This window comes from Mizuhopecten yessoensis, unplaced genomic scaffold (genome assembly GCF_002113885.1).
Source record: "Mizuhopecten yessoensis strain PY_sf001 unplaced genomic scaffold, ASM211388v2 scaffold4823, whole genome shotgun sequence".
NCBI lineage: Eukaryota > Metazoa > Mollusca > Bivalvia > Pectinida > Pectinidae > Mizuhopecten > Mizuhopecten yessoensis.
This window is the reverse complement of record NW_018405739.1, coordinates 597,227-618,407: the sequence shown is the minus strand read 5'-3', so window position 1 is coordinate 618,407 and position 21,181 is coordinate 597,227. Positions and strand designations below refer to the sequence as shown.

The following is a 21,181-nucleotide window of genomic DNA, read 5'->3' as shown; positions in this document are numbered from 1 at the left end:
TTTCTAGATAAATTTGATTTTATTTTTCCGCGAAATAACATCTTACGGAAACGCATGCTCGCTTCGTCTTTTATTTGTGAATGTCGAAGTGGAAGGGAAGAAAGTACGAATCGGATTATTGGGAACTGAAATCAACACATAAATGCCAATCGAAGTGAGTAATGAGATCACTGTTCGTTTAGTGTATTAACTCAAGCAAACTTCATCCGACTAAATTACTTACTGATATGTGAATTCTTTCAGACGTCGTACAAAATTACACCACAAAACAAGTGGTTTATCCGAGAGACAGACAAAATTTGATTGTTTGGGATTTAATTTGCATGTGGTTTTACATTCAGTCTTTAATTTCGTATTGCTATAACTCCTGTCTAATTCCTACTTAGAATAGTCAGAAACACTATAAAAACAGTAGGTATTGAACTATAATTCAGTATCTACTGTTGATGAGATGTCATTTACTGCATACTAAGCTTTCTTTTCTAAGAATTTAGAAAAGGGTAAAGGAAAAGTGTAATTGTCAGACCAGGATGTGAGCCTGGGATAAGAACGTTAAGCACTCTAACCAACTGAGCTACCAGCATTTTCACTCGACACCAGCCCAGTTCCAGTACATTCCTCCTTCAACAGATTCTTTTACCCGAAAATATACCTTATACTATTGCAGATATAGATGGGTGCCAAATGTAACTGGAAAGGAAAAGTGCAACAGCCAGACTAGGATTCGAACCTGGGTCGTTAAAACAAAAAAACGGTCATTTTAAGCAACTGAGCTACCCAGTCACAGTAGACAACCCCAGCCCAGCTTCTACTTTTACTGCCCAAAGTTCAAGTTTGAATAACATAATGTTTTTTTCATCCTTTCTCTTTGTCCATATGGGTAGACCTTGTATACTCTCTCTTCTGCAAATGTCAAAAGTAATTATTGGGATGGCAATATTTTAGAAAGTTTAAAACTAATGTCTAGAAAAATATATTCATGGAAATTTAACCCTTGACAATAAATATATTTATGAATTTTCTCAAGGCTATGTGTTGATTTTAATTCTTCAGATGTCTGCAGATTCATCTAGCCCTGCTAGCCATAGATTAAAGGCTTACAAAAACAAAGCTTTGGATTCGCAAGAGTTGCGTAGGCGGAGGGAGGAGGAAGGCATTCAAATCAGAAAACAAAAGAGAGATCAACAAGTATGATAAACATCCAAACAAAATCCAAAAGAATCAAATAAGTTTTTGTAGTCTTCAGAAGCAGAATCAAGAAATATTTAATCGAGCTTGTCATGAATTAGGAAATATGATGACACTTGTTCAATAATTTTCTGGAAATGGGTGTGGAAAAAAAAGTCATATCAAGTTATTTAGCATCCTGCTAAAATTAGATTTTCATAATGCCTGAAAGTGTACAATTAATTTCCAGTAATTGTTTGCTTTATATAAAACTATAAATATCTTGATAAACGTCAAGAATATCTAAAGATTAGCAATACACGTACATAATACTACATATATTATCTAAATTACAAGTGTACTTTTTCTGCAGTTATTCAAACGTCGAAATGTTGCCATGCCAACTGGTGCACCTGATGAAGTGGCTGGGGAGTTCCAAGACAACTTTGTATCTTCTACTCCATATACGGTAAATACCAGTTGGTAATTAATAGCACAGTATCTGGTAGAATTTTTAAATAGTGCAAATGGGATAGTTATATATATAGTAATTAAAAACTTCAAATTCTACAATTGCATTTTAAACTGTCAATATTTAAATTGAATTTTGATGAAATATTACTACTATACATTGGTATATATGTATGGAAGTGTTTGATTAGAAAAATATAGGCTACGATTCATATAAAGATTGAGGTTTCAGTAATGGCCATATCTTTTTTGCAAACCATCACCTTAGCTGTTGTGAAGATGTAATCACTTTGTTGTGAATGATTACATTACACAGTTTGATACATCAATTTTTGGTGTGCACATGTATACAGTCGGTGTACCAGCAAACATGATCAGTTCTAATACGTTGCATGTATATGTGGACAAAATCCATTGTACACTGATGTATATGTGGACAAAATCCATTGTACACTGATGTATATGTGGACAAAATATGTTGTATGTGGACAAAAGATATTTTAGTTTTCGTTAAAATCATATTATGATCAGTTGCTCTGATCATGATATCATCTTAGTACCAGAATAATCATAAAATGAAAACATATTTGATATTTTCATACATTCTGTTCAAATTTTCAGGGTGGAATAACTCAAGAAATGGTACAGGTTTTATACAGTGACAATTTACAAGAGCAAGAAGTTGCAACTCAGAAGTTCAGAAAACTCCTCTCAAGAGGTAACACAGTAAAATGAATTACGCACTTGACTTAGTTGCATTAATGATTAGTTTGATGAACCCTGATAAAGTTGAGGAATTGTAAGAATGTCAGCGGAAAATAGTGAAAACACATCGGTTGTATTGGTAAGGGCTTTATCTTAAGTTTATTATATTCCTGCAATGATGGATTTAGTTTTATCATATGAATACTGTGTTATGCAATGTCTTAAAGCCATCACGTAAATTATGTTTCTGTAACGTGTGTAATATCACTTCGGAAATGACATCACAATCGAATAGAAACAATCATTGTGAAGCAGACACAATTTTCATCATTTCAGAGTGGGCCAAGTGCAAAATATTCGTTTCAGATCACAACTATACAGTTAACTTTGTATTATATGATAAAAAGAATCTGCCATTCATTCCCCTTCATATTAGATTTACGATACTCGTTTTGGATTTTAAGGTCACCTGAGACTTTTAGGTCACCTGAGACAAAGTCTCAAGTGACCTATTGCGATCGCCTTTTGTCCATCGTCGTCCGTCGTGCGTCAATAAACAATTTAAATTTTCGACTTCTTCTCCAAAACCAATGAACCAATTTAAATGAAATTTTGCAGGAACCTTCCATGGACAAAGGTCAACAAAACTAGTTGCTGGTTAAGTCCCAAGCCCCCAGGGGCCTGAGGGGCGGGGCCAAAAAGGGTCAAATTGACTAAAATTTCAAAAATCTTCTTCTCAAGACCCAGATATGGTAGAATCAAATACTCTTCATAGATGGAAGGGTCTTAAGGTGCTTTACCAAAATTGTGAATTTCTTGACCCTGGGGTCTCACGTTTTCCCCTGGGGAGGGGGTAAACTTTACTATAGTTTATATAGGGAAATCACATTTTGGACCAACATTTGTTTAATTTCCATTGGAAGTAATTCAATTTAGGTTAGCATTATCAGTATTAGGTAGCAGTTTGATAGTATGCACATATCAGCCCTGACTGACCCCCAGGGGCTGATGGGTGGGGCCAAAAAGGGTTGAATTGACTGAAATTTCAAAAAATTTCTTCTCAAGACCAAGATATGGTAGAATCAAACACTCTCCATAGATTGAAGGGTCTTAGTCTTAAGGTTTATGACCCTAGGGTCTCATGTTTAGACCCTAGGGAAGGAAGGGTGGGGAGGGGGGGGGCGGCAAAAGTTATTATGGTTTATAATGGCAAATGATACTTTGAATATTACATTTTGAGCCAGCCCTACCCCCAAGGGCTGTAGGGTGGGACCCAAAGGAGTCAGTGTGCTAAAATTTCTTCATTTTCCTTGTTTAGAATCAGAGGTGCTCGTTTCAAATACTTTTTAGTCTTAAATCTGTATGCTACATATTGAATAAGGTGGTTTTATTGTTTTTTGTCACTTTGAATAATATTTCTGTTCATGTTAAAAAGAAAATCAACTCTCTGTATAAATATATCAGGTGACCGTTAAGGCCCATGGGCCTCTTGTTCATATTTGCTTGCCAAAGGCTCGCAAACATAAAAAAAATACAAAACGAGTATCATAAATCTAATATGAAGGGAAACTTATGACAGATCCTCTATATATGTTTTAAATGTCAGGAGTTAGTTATAGGCCTGCAATGATGGAAGTTTGTTATATATGTTATATGCCTGTGATGACAGGAGTTTGTTATATGTTTTAAATGTCAGGAGTTAGTTATATGCCTGCGATGACGGGAGTTTGTTATATGTTTTAAATGTCAGGAGTTAGTTATATGCCTGCGATGACGGGAGTTTGTTATATGTTATATGCCTGCGATGACGGGAGTTTGTTATGTTTTAAATGTCAGGAGTTAGTTATATGTTTAAAATGTCAAGGAGTTAGTTATATGCCTGCGATGACGGGAGTTTGTTATATGTTATATGCCTGCGGTGAGGGGAGTTTGTTATATGTTTTAAATGTCAGGAGTAAGTTATATGTTTAAAATGTCAAGGAGTTAGTTATATGCCTGCGATGATGGGAGTTTGTTATATGTTTTAAATGTCAGGAGTTAGTTATATGCCTGCGATGACGGGAGTTTGTTATATGTTATATGCCTGCGGTGAGGGGAGTTTGTTATATGTTTTAAATGTCAGGAGTTAGTTATATGCCTGCGATGACGGGAGTTTGTTATATGTTTTAAATGTCAGGAGTTAGTTAAATGCCTGCGATGACGGGAGTTTGTTATATGTTTTAAATGTCAGGAGTTAGTTATATGCCTGCGATGACGGGAGTTTGTTATATGTTATATGCCTGCGGTGAGGGGAGTTTGTTATATGTTTTAAATGTCAGGAGTTAGTTATATGCCTGCGATGACGGGAGTTTGTTATATGTTTTAAATGTCAGGAGTTAGTTAAATGCCTGCGATGACGGGAGTTTGTTATATGTTTTAAATGTCAGGAGTTAGTTATATGTTTAAAATGTCAAGGAGTTAGTTATTATATGCCTGCAGTAATGAGTCTTGTTTGGCATGACCTCATTGTTCACAATAGAAAATTGATTTAAATTGACATGATATGAGGCTTTTAGCCAAATTAAATGTATCGGAGAGCTTGAATTATGTTAATATTTCTGTGCAATTGATATAACTTCTAAATATGCTCCAAATTCAATCTAGCTTGGTCGTTGGATATGCTTATAGCCATATATGTCTTTGCCATTTGATGATTGACTTTTAAAGTTTTGTAGATATTAGAAGCTACTGACTTCTTAAAGTAATTTTGATAATAGTTGAAGCTATTATACTTCTACATGGGGAAGAAAAATGTTAAATCTTGACCTTGAATTACCATTAGCCATCTATTGAGGTGTTAAGGTTTTCATTCTTGTATCCTATGCTATGATTTGTCATGAAAATGTTTTGTAACTTGCAGAAGTATTAATCTGGATTTAAGAAAGCAAATTTCATCCAATAATGTGATGACTTTTGGACATATATTTTTATGATATTAAGGGAAAAATAAATACATCGTCTAGTGAGTGTACATGTAGCACTGAAATATGATGTTATTAAAACCTCATCTTGACTGTTTAATATGATTTTTGTCACTAATAATGTTAAAAGTGTGATTATTTAAACATTGCATAATAATTAGCTAGTCAAAAATCATGAGCATTGAAAAATAACAAAAAGAGTTAAAGATATAGATTTTAATCTCTTCTAGGGAATGTAAAGATCCATTTTGTTTCAGAACCAAACCCTCCAATAGATGAAGTTATACAGACTGGGATTGTGCCAAAGTTTGTAGAATTCTTACAGAAAGATGGAAATTGCACTCTCCAAGTAAGTGATACTAAATGTAGCTTGTATATTGAGATTGTTTTACTCTTAATTATTAGTAATTCTTTTCTAACCACAGTTTGACTGACTGTTTAGGAAATTACTTCTTGTTTAATGCAAACCTATTCACAAAACTTGATTCAGAGCTTTGTATGAGTATTCCAAGCATCTAGAGCAGTGTAACTACATAGGCAAACCTAGGCCCCTTTTGTGAATCTGGTTCAACTGGTTTGTCTATTTAAATGAAACATTTCTGGGTATAAATCCTGGCGGACCTGCAAATGTTTATGCAAGCAAAGCAGCATCAGAGAATTAGGTTCGACCTTATTTCATAAACGTACATCTCTGGTTAAACTGGTTCAACCGTTTGGATCTCGATAAACTGATGTGGACCTGTTCTATTTTACTCTACATACATCTGCCTGAAAAAAGAACTTGTTTTAAATGTTGCTTAGAGATACTTGATGGAAACTACAATGGTAAGTGATCACAGTTCATCAATTACAAACAGGCATTTTTCTTTCATGGAGTGTCATTATAGCATGAACGGCCAATTTATAAATTTTATGTGGTATATTGCTCAGTGTGTTTTGATTCTGGACATGACAAAGATTGCATAGTTCTATCTGGAGATAAATTATGCAAAATGGTTTCTAGTTTTAATTTTCCTTCTTAATATCTCGAATTACCTGCAACAAAACCATTTAATTTTTTGGCTGGACCTACTTCAGCCCAAAATATGTATATGCTTGGATTCGTAGGTGATATGCTGCTCAGTGTGTTTTGAATCTTGACATGCTTAGTTGTATCTGAAGACATAAATTATGCGAAATGGTTCAAGTTTTAATTTCCTTCTTCATATCTCAAACTACCTGTAACAAAGCATTTTATTTTTTTATTTTTTCAGTTTGAGGCTGCCTGGGCATTAACAAATATTGCCTCTGGTACCTCCATACAGACACGAATCGTAATTGAGGCTGGAGCAGTTCCTATATTTATCAGACTCCTAGCCTCAGAAATAGAGGATGTGCAAGAACAGGTAAGATCTAGTATTTTAATTCTTGATAAGAAAAGGTCATGTGGTGCAGCCAAGGTTAGGTGACTTCAAAATTGGTCATACCAAATTTAGCTTTCTAGCTCTTGTGAACATGTTCAACAAAGATTGAATGTCAGGTGTCAATCGAGGCAAGGAACTAAAAAACAGTATTAGTTTCTTCATGTTTGACATGGAGTTGCAAATACAAGTCAGTTATAATGCATCTTGTTGAATATAATTGGTCATTCAGTCAGGATTGAATTTATATGGTGTTTTACAGTCCCTAGTAATATAGATGAGAAGTATATATATATATATATAGTAGATAATAAATAAATAAGTCCTTGCGAAGGAAAATATAGAATAAAAACATATTTTTTTCAGATCGTCCGCTAGGCCTTTCTGCCTTCTAGGGCTTCTTCAGGCGGATTGAGGTTTATTTATCACCGTTGGTTACATGACGTCATCAATATTTGTATAGTCAACAATTTTAGTGACGTCATAAATAAACAAGCATAGTGACGTCACAAACAATACCAAGACAAAGAAAACATCTACATACAATACATTGCAAAAATCATTGTGCATTCAAGCTGGGTTTGAGGACTTTTATAAACATATTTTCTTTAATTTCTCTTGCAACTACATCGTCGCTATTCAGTCTGTAAATAGGTAACACATGAAAATCATCTTTAGAACATTGATGCATATGTTTGCTAACTTTTAAAAATCTTAGTTCATTGTCCTTCATTTGTTGTCTATGTACATTCATTCGTATTCTCAATTCACATACGGTCTGTCCGATATAAAATTCACCACATTGTTTACATATAAAAGAGTAAATAACATTCTTAGAATTACAGTTAATGTCTGATCTAATTTCTATTTTGGAACCATTTGCAAAAATGTAGTCTTTACATTCAGTGAATATATATATATATTTTCTTTATTCCAAATAAAACAGTATAAATGAATGTACCAGTATTTTAAGAACAGATATCAAATTTCTTTAAAATATTTGAAGTAAAAATGGTCACAAAAGGCATATAATTTATGTTTATGACATCATAAAGAAAGCTATTTAGCTGAACAACAAAGCTTTTTGTTCAAAGGGAAGTTACTTAAGTTAGTTTGGGTATCATTTCTCATTTGGGTCAGATTATTTACTTCCTTGTAGTTAAAAGGTAAATGGGAAGGTTATTGAGACAAATTTTAACATGGGTAATGTTAACTAACATAAACACTGTTTTTATGTTTGCAGGCTGTGTGGGCTCTTGGAAATATTGCTGGTGACAGTCCAGAATGTCGAGATTATGTGTTGGGGGAGGGAATACTTGTCCCACTATTACAGTAAGTTGCTGGAACTAGATTTTTGTGAGGAATCATTCTGTAACCAAAGTTGATAAAGGGATATACTGGATTATTTTTTCAGATTTTATTTAATGTGTAGTTAAGTACAACTGCCATTAAATAAAATTTAATACCTTAGTTAGTCCGAAGCATAAGCTCCATGTTATTTCACCTACGTTGACCAAACTTACCTTATTCATGTATCTTGGGAAGGCGATATCTCTCGCACGAAAATCAGGTTTTGTTCCCCATTATATACAGAGTTATAGTCCTTTGTTTATTTTTAATACTGAAGTTTGTCCACAATATAACTTCCATGTTATTTCTTCTATGTTGACCAAACTTGCTATAGTTTTAATGTATCTTGGGAGGTAGGAGTGTCGCATTCTAAATTCGGGTCTCGTGCCCCACTATATAAAGAGATAAAGTCCTTTGTTAATTTTTATACCAAAGTTTTTGTCTATTAGCTAATATCTGCATACCTTGCTGTCATTGATGTTGTGATGCCATTTCTGAATAGATTTTGAATAAATTTATACAATAGTCAAGTATGAAAATGCATCAAAGAGTGTTTGTTTCCTGGTACTAAGTTCAAGGTCATTGTTAATTATATTCTGATAGTCAAGTATGAGAAAACCTAAAACAAGATTGTGTTTTAGGCCAACGTCACAGTCATCATCTACTATTTATAAAAGATGTTTGTCTCACTAGGACTTACTAAGCTGGGAAACCTAAATGCTTACATGTGTATTTAGAAATATACAAATATAATGAATTTCATTATCAGAGAATGAAGTTAAAAAATAAAAATTGCACCGTTTTAGGACGCACCTTAAAAAGTTCTTTTTATGAAACTTTTACTGTCTTGTTCTTCAGGTTATTAAGCAAGAAAACAAGTTTATCAATGACAAGAAATGCAGTGTGGTGTTTGTCCAATTTATGCAGAGGGAAAAACCCACCTCCTGATTTTAGCAAGGTAAGACTTTGTTGTCGAATTCACAATTTTGAAGATCAAATATCTTCAGACACATGTTATAGATTCTAAAGAAGAATTAAAGGCTGCAGTATTAAAGATGTGCTCTTTTAGAATCATTATATGAAAGATAATTTGTACAAGTTACCTCCCTTTTTACATGGCTACTTATAGCCATTTGTACTTTAATATGGATTCTGTGTTAGAATGAAGTTTTTAAATATTTCAATTTAAGCACAAACTTTAGTGGAATTGTTCGACATCACAAACAAATTAATTTTGATATTAATATAATGCAGGTAAAACTTACTAAAGAATGTGCAAGGTATCTATCTAATTAAATGTAAACAAGATCAAAAAATCATCATTGATCGAAGCAGGATTGCAATTTATTTTGATATTGAAAGCAATATGTTTAACTTTTTCTGGCCTGAAAATTAACTTAAATTCAATTCTTGTTTATCTAAATCTCCCAACAACATAGAAATTGTTTATATAAAAAGCATCATCAATTTGAAGATCTGCTATATTCATCAAAATCTAAACTTAGTGAAGCTTTAGAAGATCTTTTCTTCATTCACATCTTGCACTCTATGACAACACTTGTAATTGAAGTTTGAGTATTAGACATGGCTAATATGAAATTGCATGTAAATGTGCTTCAGACTAAAGTACCAAACACAATTTGTTACCAATGTGGTTTTCCCAATTATTTCTACATTTACGGTGTGTGTTTTGGCTAATGCACAATTACTTCTGCTGTTTCGGGTTCTACCTAGCTATGCATTCATCAACAGACCATGCTTCATCAAACAGCATCATTTCTAAACATTTGGTTACAGTAACACATGATTTGTAAAAGAAAAAATAATCCAGCATTAGATACAATGACTGCATCATTTCACAACTAGCAAAAAGATGTGCTGACACATCCACCATGACACATTCACCATCCTCCCCAGTTTAAGTCACCCTCACCCTTGTTTTTCCCTGTAGGTAGTGCATAAGAATTGAACCTGCTGCCCTCATTGCATGATCGTAAGAGACAACCAAATTTGGGTTATTTTCCCTTCTTTATAAACTACTTTCTTCTTCCTAATGTCTCCATTGACAATGCCTCACTTTTGGCCTTTAGTTGAGCGTTCGCCCCTGTGAGGAAGGCTTTGGGTATTGTCCCCTGGCCGAGGCATACCAAAGTCTGTAAAAATGGTAGTTTCTACTCCTGCTTAACGCTCAGCAATTTAGGAGTGGGACATCTGGTTCGCCCGTTGTCAGTATAATGTGACCGGGTGAGGTGTTCTGCTGGGTGTCTTCGGCATTATGTTTCAGTGAGGTAGCACTATTACGTTTGAATCAGTTCCGCGCTATCACAAGGAAAGACACAAACATATATTGCAGCCTCCCAAAATACACACGCATACACTACACGCATGCATCTTGCACACAGGGAAGGCCTTGGATGACCATAGCTGTTGACAAGACGTTTAACAATACAAAACCAAAACAATCAAACATTGAAGATAGCAGCAGAGCCATATCATTTTGGTATCTCAGATTCCGCCCCCATTCTCAAGGGAACCTGTGGCTCCCGGGTTGTGTCTACACCACTTAGTTGAGATTTCAAAATTATGGATCAGGTTAAGTTCTGCAGATTTAAATATTGTTATGTTCTTTGTTTATTAAATATTTCATCAGTTGGAACTCTTGTTTGCTGTTGTTTCATACAGACTAATATAGGTATGAGTATCTGTTTTTCTTCCTAGGTGTTGCCATCCCTGCCAGTATTAGCCAAGCTCCTCTTCCACACAGACAAAGACGTCCTTTCAGATGCCTGTTGGGCACTCTCCTACTTGTCTGATGGCCCAAATGAGAAAATACAAGCTGTGATAGATTCTGGTGTATGTCGGAGACTGGTAGAACTGCTCATGTAAGGCACCTTTAAGCGTCAGTTGATTTCCCAAATATTTGTCTTTCAGCGATATAAAAATCTGTGTTTTATATTTTCACAATGTTTTCTGTGAAAATGTAACATTCATCTAAAATAGTATCGTTGATCAGTCATTTCACTGTTTATCAGATAATGACGTGACAATGTGGTGGCAGAAAGAGATCGTCGATAAAGTGATTTCCTGTGATATGTATGATTCAATGATAAATATAGTTGGGAGCAAAAAATTGTTCTATTAAATTGTTATTTACGCAATTTCATGGTATCAAACACTAAATATGTGAGTAAAAAAATCTTTATAGTCAAAGCCTGGTCTATCAAAACTGAAGTAAATGACTAAATCATTTTCATAGACCTACTGTCCATGGTGTGTAAATTATAAATTCTATGACTGCATACATTTTCATTAATGATAACTGTATTTCATGTTGTCAGGCACAACCACCAGAGTGTGGTGTCTGCTGCCCTACGTGTGGTAGGAAACATAGTGACAGGGGATGACTATCAAACACAGGTATGTCTTTTTACCATCTGTATAATGTTTTTGGGAAAAAATATATTTGAATAATTTTCTTATAAAACCATGTCGCTTAGCTACTGTCTGTTCCATTTGTTAAAGGGACTAAATGTTTGGCAATCATTGATGATCGTTTTGACAAACACATGTCTCATTTTTCATTACATCAGCCATGTTGTTTCAGGCAAATTTCCAGATAGACACTTATGAAAAATACGATCATCCTACTCATGAAATATTTCTGTTATGCATGAAATTACCAAGAATGTCCTCAAAAATAGAGCAGTTGTCTTAGCATGAGCAATAAAATGAGGTTTGAATTGTGAAACTCTTATTTATACCATAAAGTCAACAAAACAAATGAAATAGACAGTATTAAATATATTTGTACAGCTAATTTAAGAAGTAAGTGCTATAGCAAACAAAACATTGTGAAATCATACAAGATTTATTGATAGATGTTATGAAGTTTCAGTTCATTATAAAGTATTTATTACTGGTTACTGGGAAGAAAGTTAGGTACTTGTGGACGAAATGATGACTTGTATTGGAAAGCTCTGTGTTGTTCCTAATATCCTATTCTAGAAGTCTATTGTCATTTTTATGTAAATAAAATGTTGTCTTTCATGATATTGATTGGTTCATAATCTTTGTTTATGCAGGTGATCTTGAGCTGTTCAGCGCTGCCATGTCTTTTACATCTTCTCAGTAGTTCCAAAGAATCAATACGCAAAGAGGCCTGTTGGACAATATCAAATATCACAGCAGGAAACAGAGTACAAATACAGGTCAGCAACGACATAACACAATCACCATTCTGTGATCTATTTAAGTTCTCAGACTATTCACTGCTGTGAATTCAGGCACTAAATGCTCATTTGCAGTTGTAACTCACAGAAAAGTTGCAGACAAAAATTTACATGAAGTCATTATGATGAACAAGGTTAAGTCAGAATAACATTAGTTTTGGTTAAAAAGTAAAATTTAAAGCAGGCTCAATTAAAATCGTTGTTATAAATTAGACAATAAATATTTTGGTTTAAAATCTTTTGCAACACATAACTTTTGAGTTGTAAACTTGAAAGAAAATGAATTACTAATGGATTTCTGAAAAGCATTACTCCTATGGCATTGACAATAGATATATTTCTGTTATGTTTCCTTTTAGTAAAAGGTTTTGCATTAGAGTCATTATATTTGGCCAGTATCTTACTGACGTGAAGGAATATCAGATTATGTTAAATGAATGTCCTTATCCTTTTTTTCTTCTGTATGAGTCATTAAAATAATATCAAATTAATTTCAAAGTTCAGATGATTTAAGAACAATGATGTATCATGTCAAGCCTGTAGGGAAAAGAGCTATCAACTTAATAATCATGAAATACCTCAAAGGTAAACAATACCTCATGGGCCAATTGCTTGTCTTCCATTTCATACTGACGTAGTTTTTGTTCTTCTTATTTCAGTGTGTTATAGATTCAAATATATTCCCAGTACTGATAGATATATTAGGAAAAGCAGATTTCAAAACAAGGAAGGAAGCAGCATGGGCGATAACAAATGCAACATCTGGGGGCTCACCCGAACAGATCAGGTAATTGAAATTTGGTAGTCATTGTTTATTTTTGCTGGAAGAATATTTGCATTAGTGTAATCTCCTGAGGAAAGTTTTCGTGGAATTTAGAGTATAGTAGTAACAGTGGATTACTGTTTGTAGAACTGCTGTAGAAGTTACCAGCTGTCTACTTGAAGATCCTCGTACCACTGCCAAAAATTACGAACTAACATATCAGTGGTGCAGCATGAATATAGAGTTTTGTGAGTTACAGGTTAAATCTTGAGTTACCTGGTAACATATTCCAAACCTAACTCTTGATTTGGCTGAAAATTGTATTGGTGTTCTGGAACTGCAGCTGGACTTCAAATAATTTCTATGCGACAGACAGATAGACGATTTGGTAGATTGTCTGTCAGCTGTTGTCTGTCGAGATTTTTTAAGGTACAGTATCAGAATCTTATATTATCTGTTCCTACTGTATTTTTAAACATTTCTTGCATATTTTATCAAAATTGAATACTCTATACACAGATTTCTGGTGGATCAAGGCTGCATATCCCCACTTTGTGATCTTTTGACTGTGATGGATGCAAAGATTGTACAGGTGGCCTTGAATGGTCTGGAAAATATCCTGAAGCTGGGAGAGCAGGACGCAAAACTACACAATGGCACAAACCCATATGCTGTCATGATTGAAGAATGCTATGGTAATACAATACAACTGTTGATATATAATTAAACGTTCTTTCATTCTAAAATATGAGTATTTTTCATGAAGTATTTCGCAGAACCACACTCTTAACAATATACCTTTTCACTAAAGGGCTGTTCTAGAAAAAATATATTGGTAGTGGGGCAGGGAGGCACTTATAATGTATGGGTGGTGATCAGCAGCTTAGAAGGAGGAAATTGTACAGTGGGCCATGGACAAAGATAATTTCGAGTGGTAGGGTCATATTATCCTATAATTCTAAACAGTGTCATGGTCCTGTAGTACTGAACAGGATAGCTGTCAAATAACTGTAACGTACTAGTACCTCTATATTGTAGAAACAGATATTTGTAGTGAAACATGTCAAATTTACACAACACACTGTGTTTACAACTCATTGGTCCCTAGCATCACCTTTGTGTCCAGGAAGGTGATGCAGTGTAATTCATTCCTGGCTAACCAAATTTTAAAATTGCAATCACCTGTGTGTGTGTGTGTGCGCTTTATATTCATCTTTCTATTTCACATCAAAATTCCATTATGATAGTAAAAAGGCATACAGCTTTACTTTTGTTTTGATTTTAAAATATCTTCTTTTTCAGGTTTAGACAAAATAGAGTTTCTTCAAAGCCATCAAAACAGAGAAATATATCAAAAGGCATTTGACATGATAGAAAAATATTTTGGCACGGAAGAGGAAGACAAAACAGTAGCACCTCAAATTGATGAGAATTCACAGCAGTTCCAATTCAACCCCTCAGAAAATGTCGCCTTGGATGGGTTTCAGTTCTGATTCTGTTAAAGAAAGTTATTCCATGAACATCAGAAAAGAGGAAAAGCTGTGCCATTGCAGTTCAGTTCTGCTATGGAACTTACATCATATGTTATTCACAGAAAAACAGTATTGAAGCTAAAGAAACCGATGGAGGTTTTGTTTCCTTTCTGTTCCAGTCACAACATGAAAAAAAAACTTTCACTAAAAAGTGAATGTCAATCGTTTTATACTGAAAACAAACAGCAAGACAAGGATAGAAACTCTCTTATCTTTGTTTTAAGATGCTGTGTATCTCTAGATTATACTGAAGCTCTGATGTTTTTTCGGAAAAGTTCATATGGCAGTATATATCGGTGAACAGAAGATAAACAATTTGAGGTATATCAGCTGTTAAAAATGTCTTGTGGCCTGTTGCAATTGAATTCCATTCAGTTCATTCAGATTTCCATATATAAACAATGAATATGGAGAACTGAACATACCTGAATGCTGGATGGGTCTCGGAGGTGTTACCAGATAGATATGTTAATAGAGTAGCTAGCGTTCCCTGATACTAACCAGCTCCTTAACTTTTAGTCAGCTCTATCCTTGATTTCAAATATGTCTATCAAGTGCTGTAGTATTATAAATACAATAAACAGTGGCCGTTTGATATATCAAGTTTTATTCTGATGAAAAGGATGAATTATGTTTTTAATGTCAACAACAGATTTATGAATCTAAATTTTCAATGTATGTATGAAGAGACAGACATTAGGACACTTGCGGGTGGTGGTGGAGGGGTGGGGGACTAGGAGACATTTTCGTTTACAACTATCGGTGGTATGATTTCTTTATTCTCCTTACTTGATAGTTAATATTTTGGTGAGTGATTGGGGTTCTGAAATGACCTGGTGTCCATCCATAATGATCTCATTTTGGAAAGACTTTAAGTTTGCGAAGGTCAATAATACTATATTTAGGACTTTCCTGATTAAGTCTGTCTTACATATAACCTTGATTATAAACCAATATTCTTTTTAAAAGAGTTTAACGGGTCCCCTTTGAGGAGGATACTGTATACCGTGACATTTTTGCCGCAGTTTAACTTCCACTGTTTTTCATTACAGCAAATATTAGTTCACAACATACACTATATAGTAATTATATGTGAGTGGGGAAATTAACACAAGGCAAACATTGATATTATCGGCAAAGGGCAAATATTGGACTGGGCGAAACTTTCTCAGTATACAGTACTTAAATTCGGATTAAAAATATGAATATTAATTACTTGGTAAAATTGATTGTCTTCACCATCAAAAACTTCCATTTATAACTTCCATTAAAATAACTTTGAAATAATGTGGGTTTTATATTAAAATGGAACTGATTAAAATGTCAGAATTTGCATACTCATTATAGACGGTATTAGTCTTGGTAGCTTTGAACTAGTTATTTAGTATATAATGTGAATGTGTACTTGTTGAGTTGCAGTTATTTATATATAAAATATATTAATGTAATTTGTTACCAACAGGCTATATCAAGAATGAAGCTCGGTTCCTACCTTAACTACTAAGTATTAATTAGTTATACCAATACAGATCCCCGACACTGCTTCGGTCTGTGCAGCTGTCAAAAAATCTCCAGCTCAGTGAGAGCACAACATACTAATTGGAGGGCTTTTCAACTGAGATCATGGATCAGAGTGTTGAAAAGTGAGAAATATATGAATAGAAGTAAAATTGCACAGCTTAAATTGAAACATGGGCAGGATGTATGGGTTTTTAGAAGTCTCTTTGATTCACCCAAACATTTGCTTAAAAAGTTCCATTATGTATAAGTTTGATAGTACCGTTAATATATGATTACATTAAATTGATTTTGTTTCAGTATGGTAGGATGATTTGAAAATAAAAATTCCAGTTTGATGTTTTTAAACCATTCAAATTGTTAAGTACAGATAAGGAGGAATAATTATATGGGTCTGTAAGGGAACCAAACGGATTTTCTTATTTTCATATACTGCTTATATCAAATTGCATAAATTAGCTTTAGCTGCCAACACTAGTTAGAAAGCAGCTTTTTTTCAAGTTGATTTATGAACTGCGTTGAATTTACACTCATTTACTTAAAAATGTGTACAAGTGTTGCCATAGCATATGGCATTCCAATATAACTGCTCCAATATCAACATAAAATTTTAAAGAAGTGTTTTCTTTCATACATCAGCTCAATTGAAGTTGTCCCAGGGGAAGAGGACGTTGATCTAAAACAAATGTTTGGAGTTTTGGGATTGTTTTTGATCACTTACAAATTGTTCAGCTTTTTGCAGTCATATGTGACTTTTTCCCTACAATATGCTATTTTATGGATTGTTGGAAAGTATTGCTGTCACTTTGGCTTTTTTCAGTGTTTAATAAAGCTCTCATTACAAAACTTAATAGTCATTTCATGTAAACTCTTTAGTGCCTTTCTAAAACCTAGTAAAGCTTACCCTCCTGTAAAGACAATGTTCAAATCTCCGGGACATAATATAACCCAGCTTAATTGTGATGATCACCTGGTTCGTATATAAACATTACATTTGTGAACTTATAATTCATACTCCCAAAAGTTGAATTGATTTCCTATTGAATTCATCTGTAACATTTCCTATTTCCTATTCAGTTTACATAGTTGGTCCATGATAATGTATCCATTATTACTGGCAGTAATTTTGAAACATATTTTTTTTTAACTAATTATTTATTTCACTGCTACTTGGAGTATATATGCTTTGTAGTTTGGCTTCAAAGTGATCATTTGCTGGAATACTGGATATTTTCTTTCAACATTTTATCATACTGGGAACTATTGTTTGCTTGGTCATATAACACCTGTATGTGCACTTTGCCAAATATTATATGAATAAAAAGCCCTTAAGCTTTTCGTCAGTTTCAATGACCTACCTGCATCCTCTTTTACGTAACATTAGTTCTAATTCTATATCATGAGGCATGTTAAGTATCAACTGTATTAAAGCTTGCCTTATTGACATCAATCGCAGGTATCTGATGATAAAACCACCCTTGTACCTCATTCATATTCCTTCCGGAGATCCAGCTGGTTAATTAATGAGATTTTTACTAACACCTTAAATAATGCTTTTACTTTTGTTAGGTCTATGTAGATCGTTCTATGCTACCACCACGTGGGTGCAAACAAACCGTGGTATATTTTTGTAATATCAGTTGTGGTAGCATTTAAATTGAATTAGGAAAGGAATCTGTTCCTTGGTCAATCTACAAATCTTGTCTATACCATGAGGTTTATACAGGCCCTTGAATTTGAAATTATAAAAAATGTTTATAGAAAAGATGAGTTGAAAGAAGTAGGCATTTTAGTTAATATTTTGATTCATGATGCTGTTTCTCCATATTCCAAAGTACATTTTACTAATTTGTTGATTAGTTTTCAAGCACCAATTTTTATTTACGACATGATTAATTATTAACTGAAATAAAACCAATATTGGAAGTTCCCTCCCTTTAAAGTTTCAGTCCATTGAAATATATAAAAAAGTTTTTATTGTTTTTTAATTCCTTGAAATGATGTCGGTTGTTAACCTGGTTAAACAGGTACTTATTACTGTAAATAATCATATCGCTCTCATTCTAGATAGATATTACCTGTTGTTTTCTCCTCGATCAATTAATACAAGTGACAATTGGTTTTGATTAAGTATGTCTACGTTATCAATCTGCTGTGAAACCTTGTTTATATTGAACTGCAGGAGACTGAAACAATTAAATTTCATAAAAAATATTTCATTCCAACGTTTTGATTACTATGGATGATGTTTTTGGGTTAAAAACTTGAGATTTAAACTGTAAAAACAAACGACTTTTTCATTTTTTAATCAACACTATTATTGCCTTAGGGATATATTGTTTTCACAATGATTAAGTAAAATTCATGAATCATTATGTAATCATGAGGGCTAAGGTGTTCCCTACCACCACTTAAAATTAATCCTATATATATGTGTATTTCTATTTACAATGTAGGTCTGTTTATGAATTAATAATTCAGATAGTTGTCATTCTTGTTTATTGGTAGGTATTAATGTGCAGTATGGCAGTGTATACATAATAGCTCCCTACAGGGGGTGTAGCACAATTCACAATAACTTCGATTGACGATTAAGTATTACACCATATTGCAAGCTGGACCATTTTCAAGTTTACTGAAATATCAAGAACAAAGTTTCATTTAAAACTAGGGTTTTAATAGTTTGATATTGAAGTTATGAAATCAACTGGTAAGAGATAAAGATTGATTATGAGTGAGACTTTTATTGTTAGTTACCACAAGTAGGACAAGTGCATGCTTGTATTATGATTAATAATAAATATTCAGTAAAATAAACCCATATACAGTGGTCCAGCTGAGAGTCTGTCCCATTACCAAAATGAAGAATGTTTTCCAAGGAGTTCATTTTGAAACCTTAAATAGTTGACTGTGTTTGGCACATGGTGACAGACTTAGGTTGATGGGAAAAAATATCTTGGGTGTACATTCGAGCTACCACAATATTCAAAAGACATGCATACAAATTTAATAGCTTATACTGCATGAAACATGCCAAACAGTAATGATATATCATATGTACAATAATCAGGCTGGGTCTTTACCCATGACATCCTAGTTACAGGAATGAGACAAAACAGTCCTAGGCATAAAACAAAACAGAAACATTAAAAAAACAAAATTCTTACTTATTATATTTCTGCAAAACAGTTTAATATGAAGTCACAAAATGTTCTGTGCATATTTCTGAAAACTAAAAAATGCAACATTTAACTGTTAACAAAAGGATTGTGGCAGTGTATCTACCTAGTTAGGTTTCTGAATATTTGAGATAGTTACGAACAAAATATCCAACGGAGTTTTATTAATCTTATGTCATTTTACTGTAAAAGTTGTGTTGTCTCGGGGTATATCCAGGAAGTTGTATTTTAATCAAATGCAAACTATTTTTCAATTAACAATAGTTAATGACTAAAAAAAAAAAAAGTTCAAATGTTGTTTTGCTGATTATGTTGACAGTGTTGTACACATTTTGTTCTGGTCCTAGATTTACAAATATAGATATAAAAAATAGTAATTTTCAAATGAAGTTTTGAGTGGATTTGTTTGTAATCCCCTATGATGACTGTTGGTTTAATGAAAGTTATGTTAAAATTGATAGGATATTTTGTTCACTATCTGAAATATTGAGATACCAAATGAAGTTGGATAGTCTGTAGTTGTGATGTAACTCATTTTTGTTTTGACACTGTGCGTTTCATATCCTTTTATCATGATCTCTTGACAAATTTACGTTAAAGAGCCTAATTAGTGATTGCTACTTCAGACTTGTTTTTGTTAATTTCAATTATTGCAAGAATCTGCAAACTAGATATCAGATGAGCTAGTTGGGAAAATTGTTCATTTGTTGTTTTTGAAAATTTCAAATCAATAGTCATTTCTTGTTAATTAGATAAAACTCTTGTTAAAATGTATCGACATATAAGATGGAAAGATTAAATGAAGACATTTGATTTACAGGATATTTCAAAACTTTAGAAAAGACTTGTCCATCTCAAATCAGACCCAGTAGATACATTTGTATAGGCAGCACAGTGATGATACCTTACAACTTTGAACTGCACTTCATTAATATGTAATCTACATGTCACTGAAACACATTCCATACGTAAAAACCTGACAGAATTAGTATATTTACCTGAAATATACTTCTTATATTAGTGTAACAATGGTAACTATGTTGGTAATTTTGTACTGAACTTGAAATCCATGTGTAAAATTTAGCCATGATTCTTTTGTCCTCGCATGCTTTTCTTGTGAACATGTAAAGTTGTTTTTAATACTACTAAAAGTAAGTTACACAATTTTATTGTAAAATTATTTTGAAATATTATTCTAATTCAAATGTAGATTTAATTTATGGAAATAACTACAGCATTTTCCTCTGATTTTTTCAAGTTTACTTTCAATTATTCTGCAAGTAATCTGTCCAGTTAATTCTTGCCAATGTAGAATACTTGTCCAAATGCATACATGCACAGAATGTATAATACACCAGACAATAAAACCAAATTGTATATATGTTATTAAGTATGTGAACAGAGCTACATGTACTTAAATCATAGTATAATTGTGTTGCTCTTGTTACATATTAAACAAACCTCAAAAACCTCAGAATTAATGGTAGATATTTATGCATTAGATATATTCTGCCTTAATTCAATAAATTGTACTAGATTTACTATTTCACATGTTCTACAATGTCACGCAAATAATTGTCAAGGCACAGTATCATTCCTCAACATTGTCTTAAACAATATGTATGTAAATAAGTATATGTAAAAAGACAATTAGATGACCTTTAAAGTAACACTTGCTCACATGAAATCTTGTAATACTTTTCTATGATAATAGCATGGTGTTGTTTGTGTTATTTCCTATGTGATTATTTCGTCATCATTGAAAAGAAATGGAAGCAATTATGATGTAATAATCTGGAAATTTGTTATGTCTCGCTTAGGGATAAAAATGCAGACTAGGATCTCCTGTCTGCTAAGGGACGATACCAAACTGTATACTGGCTACAGCTACACCGGTCTACTAAGGG

The 21,181-nt window shown here is 33.3% G+C and overlaps 1 protein-coding gene across 2 annotated transcripts; it reads left to right on the top strand.

Moving 5' to 3' along the window:
* The first annotated feature begins 44 nt into the window (after nt 1-44).
* LOC110449816 (importin subunit alpha-7-like) lies at nt 45-16,942 on the top strand. Of its 2 annotated transcripts, XM_021496916.1 has the most exons (15): nt 56-154; nt 668-754; nt 1,054-1,188; nt 1,541-1,636; nt 2,260-2,356; nt 5,561-5,652; nt 6,557-6,688; nt 7,947-8,035; nt 8,912-9,011; nt 10,772-10,935; nt 11,392-11,470; nt 12,136-12,261; nt 12,942-13,069; nt 13,565-13,740; nt 14,348-16,942. In XM_021496916.1, exons 3-15 carry the CDS (start codon nt 1,054-1,056, stop codon nt 14,536-14,538), a joined length of 1,605 nt encoding a protein of 534 aa, XP_021352591.1. In that variant the 5' UTR covers nt 56-154; nt 668-754; the 3' UTR covers nt 14,539-16,942. The 2 variants fall into 2 exon arrangements, with proteins under 2 accessions (XP_021352589.1, XP_021352591.1); XM_021496914.1 differs by lacking the exon at nt 668-754 and having other exon boundaries at nt 45-154.
* Nucleotides 16,943-21,181: the final 4,239 nt, after the last annotated feature.

Bases quoted from the DNA above. Each gene is read 5' to 3' on its own strand.
- LOC110449816 (XM_021496914.1), top strand. The intron at 8,036-8,911 runs GTAAGTTGCTGG...CTTGTTCTTCAG, and splicing joins ATACTTGTCCCACTATTACA to GTTATTAAGCAAGAAAACAA. The intron at 10,936-11,391 runs GTAAGGCACCTT...TCATGTTGTCAG, and splicing joins AGACTGGTAGAACTGCTCAT to GCACAACCACCAGAGTGTGG.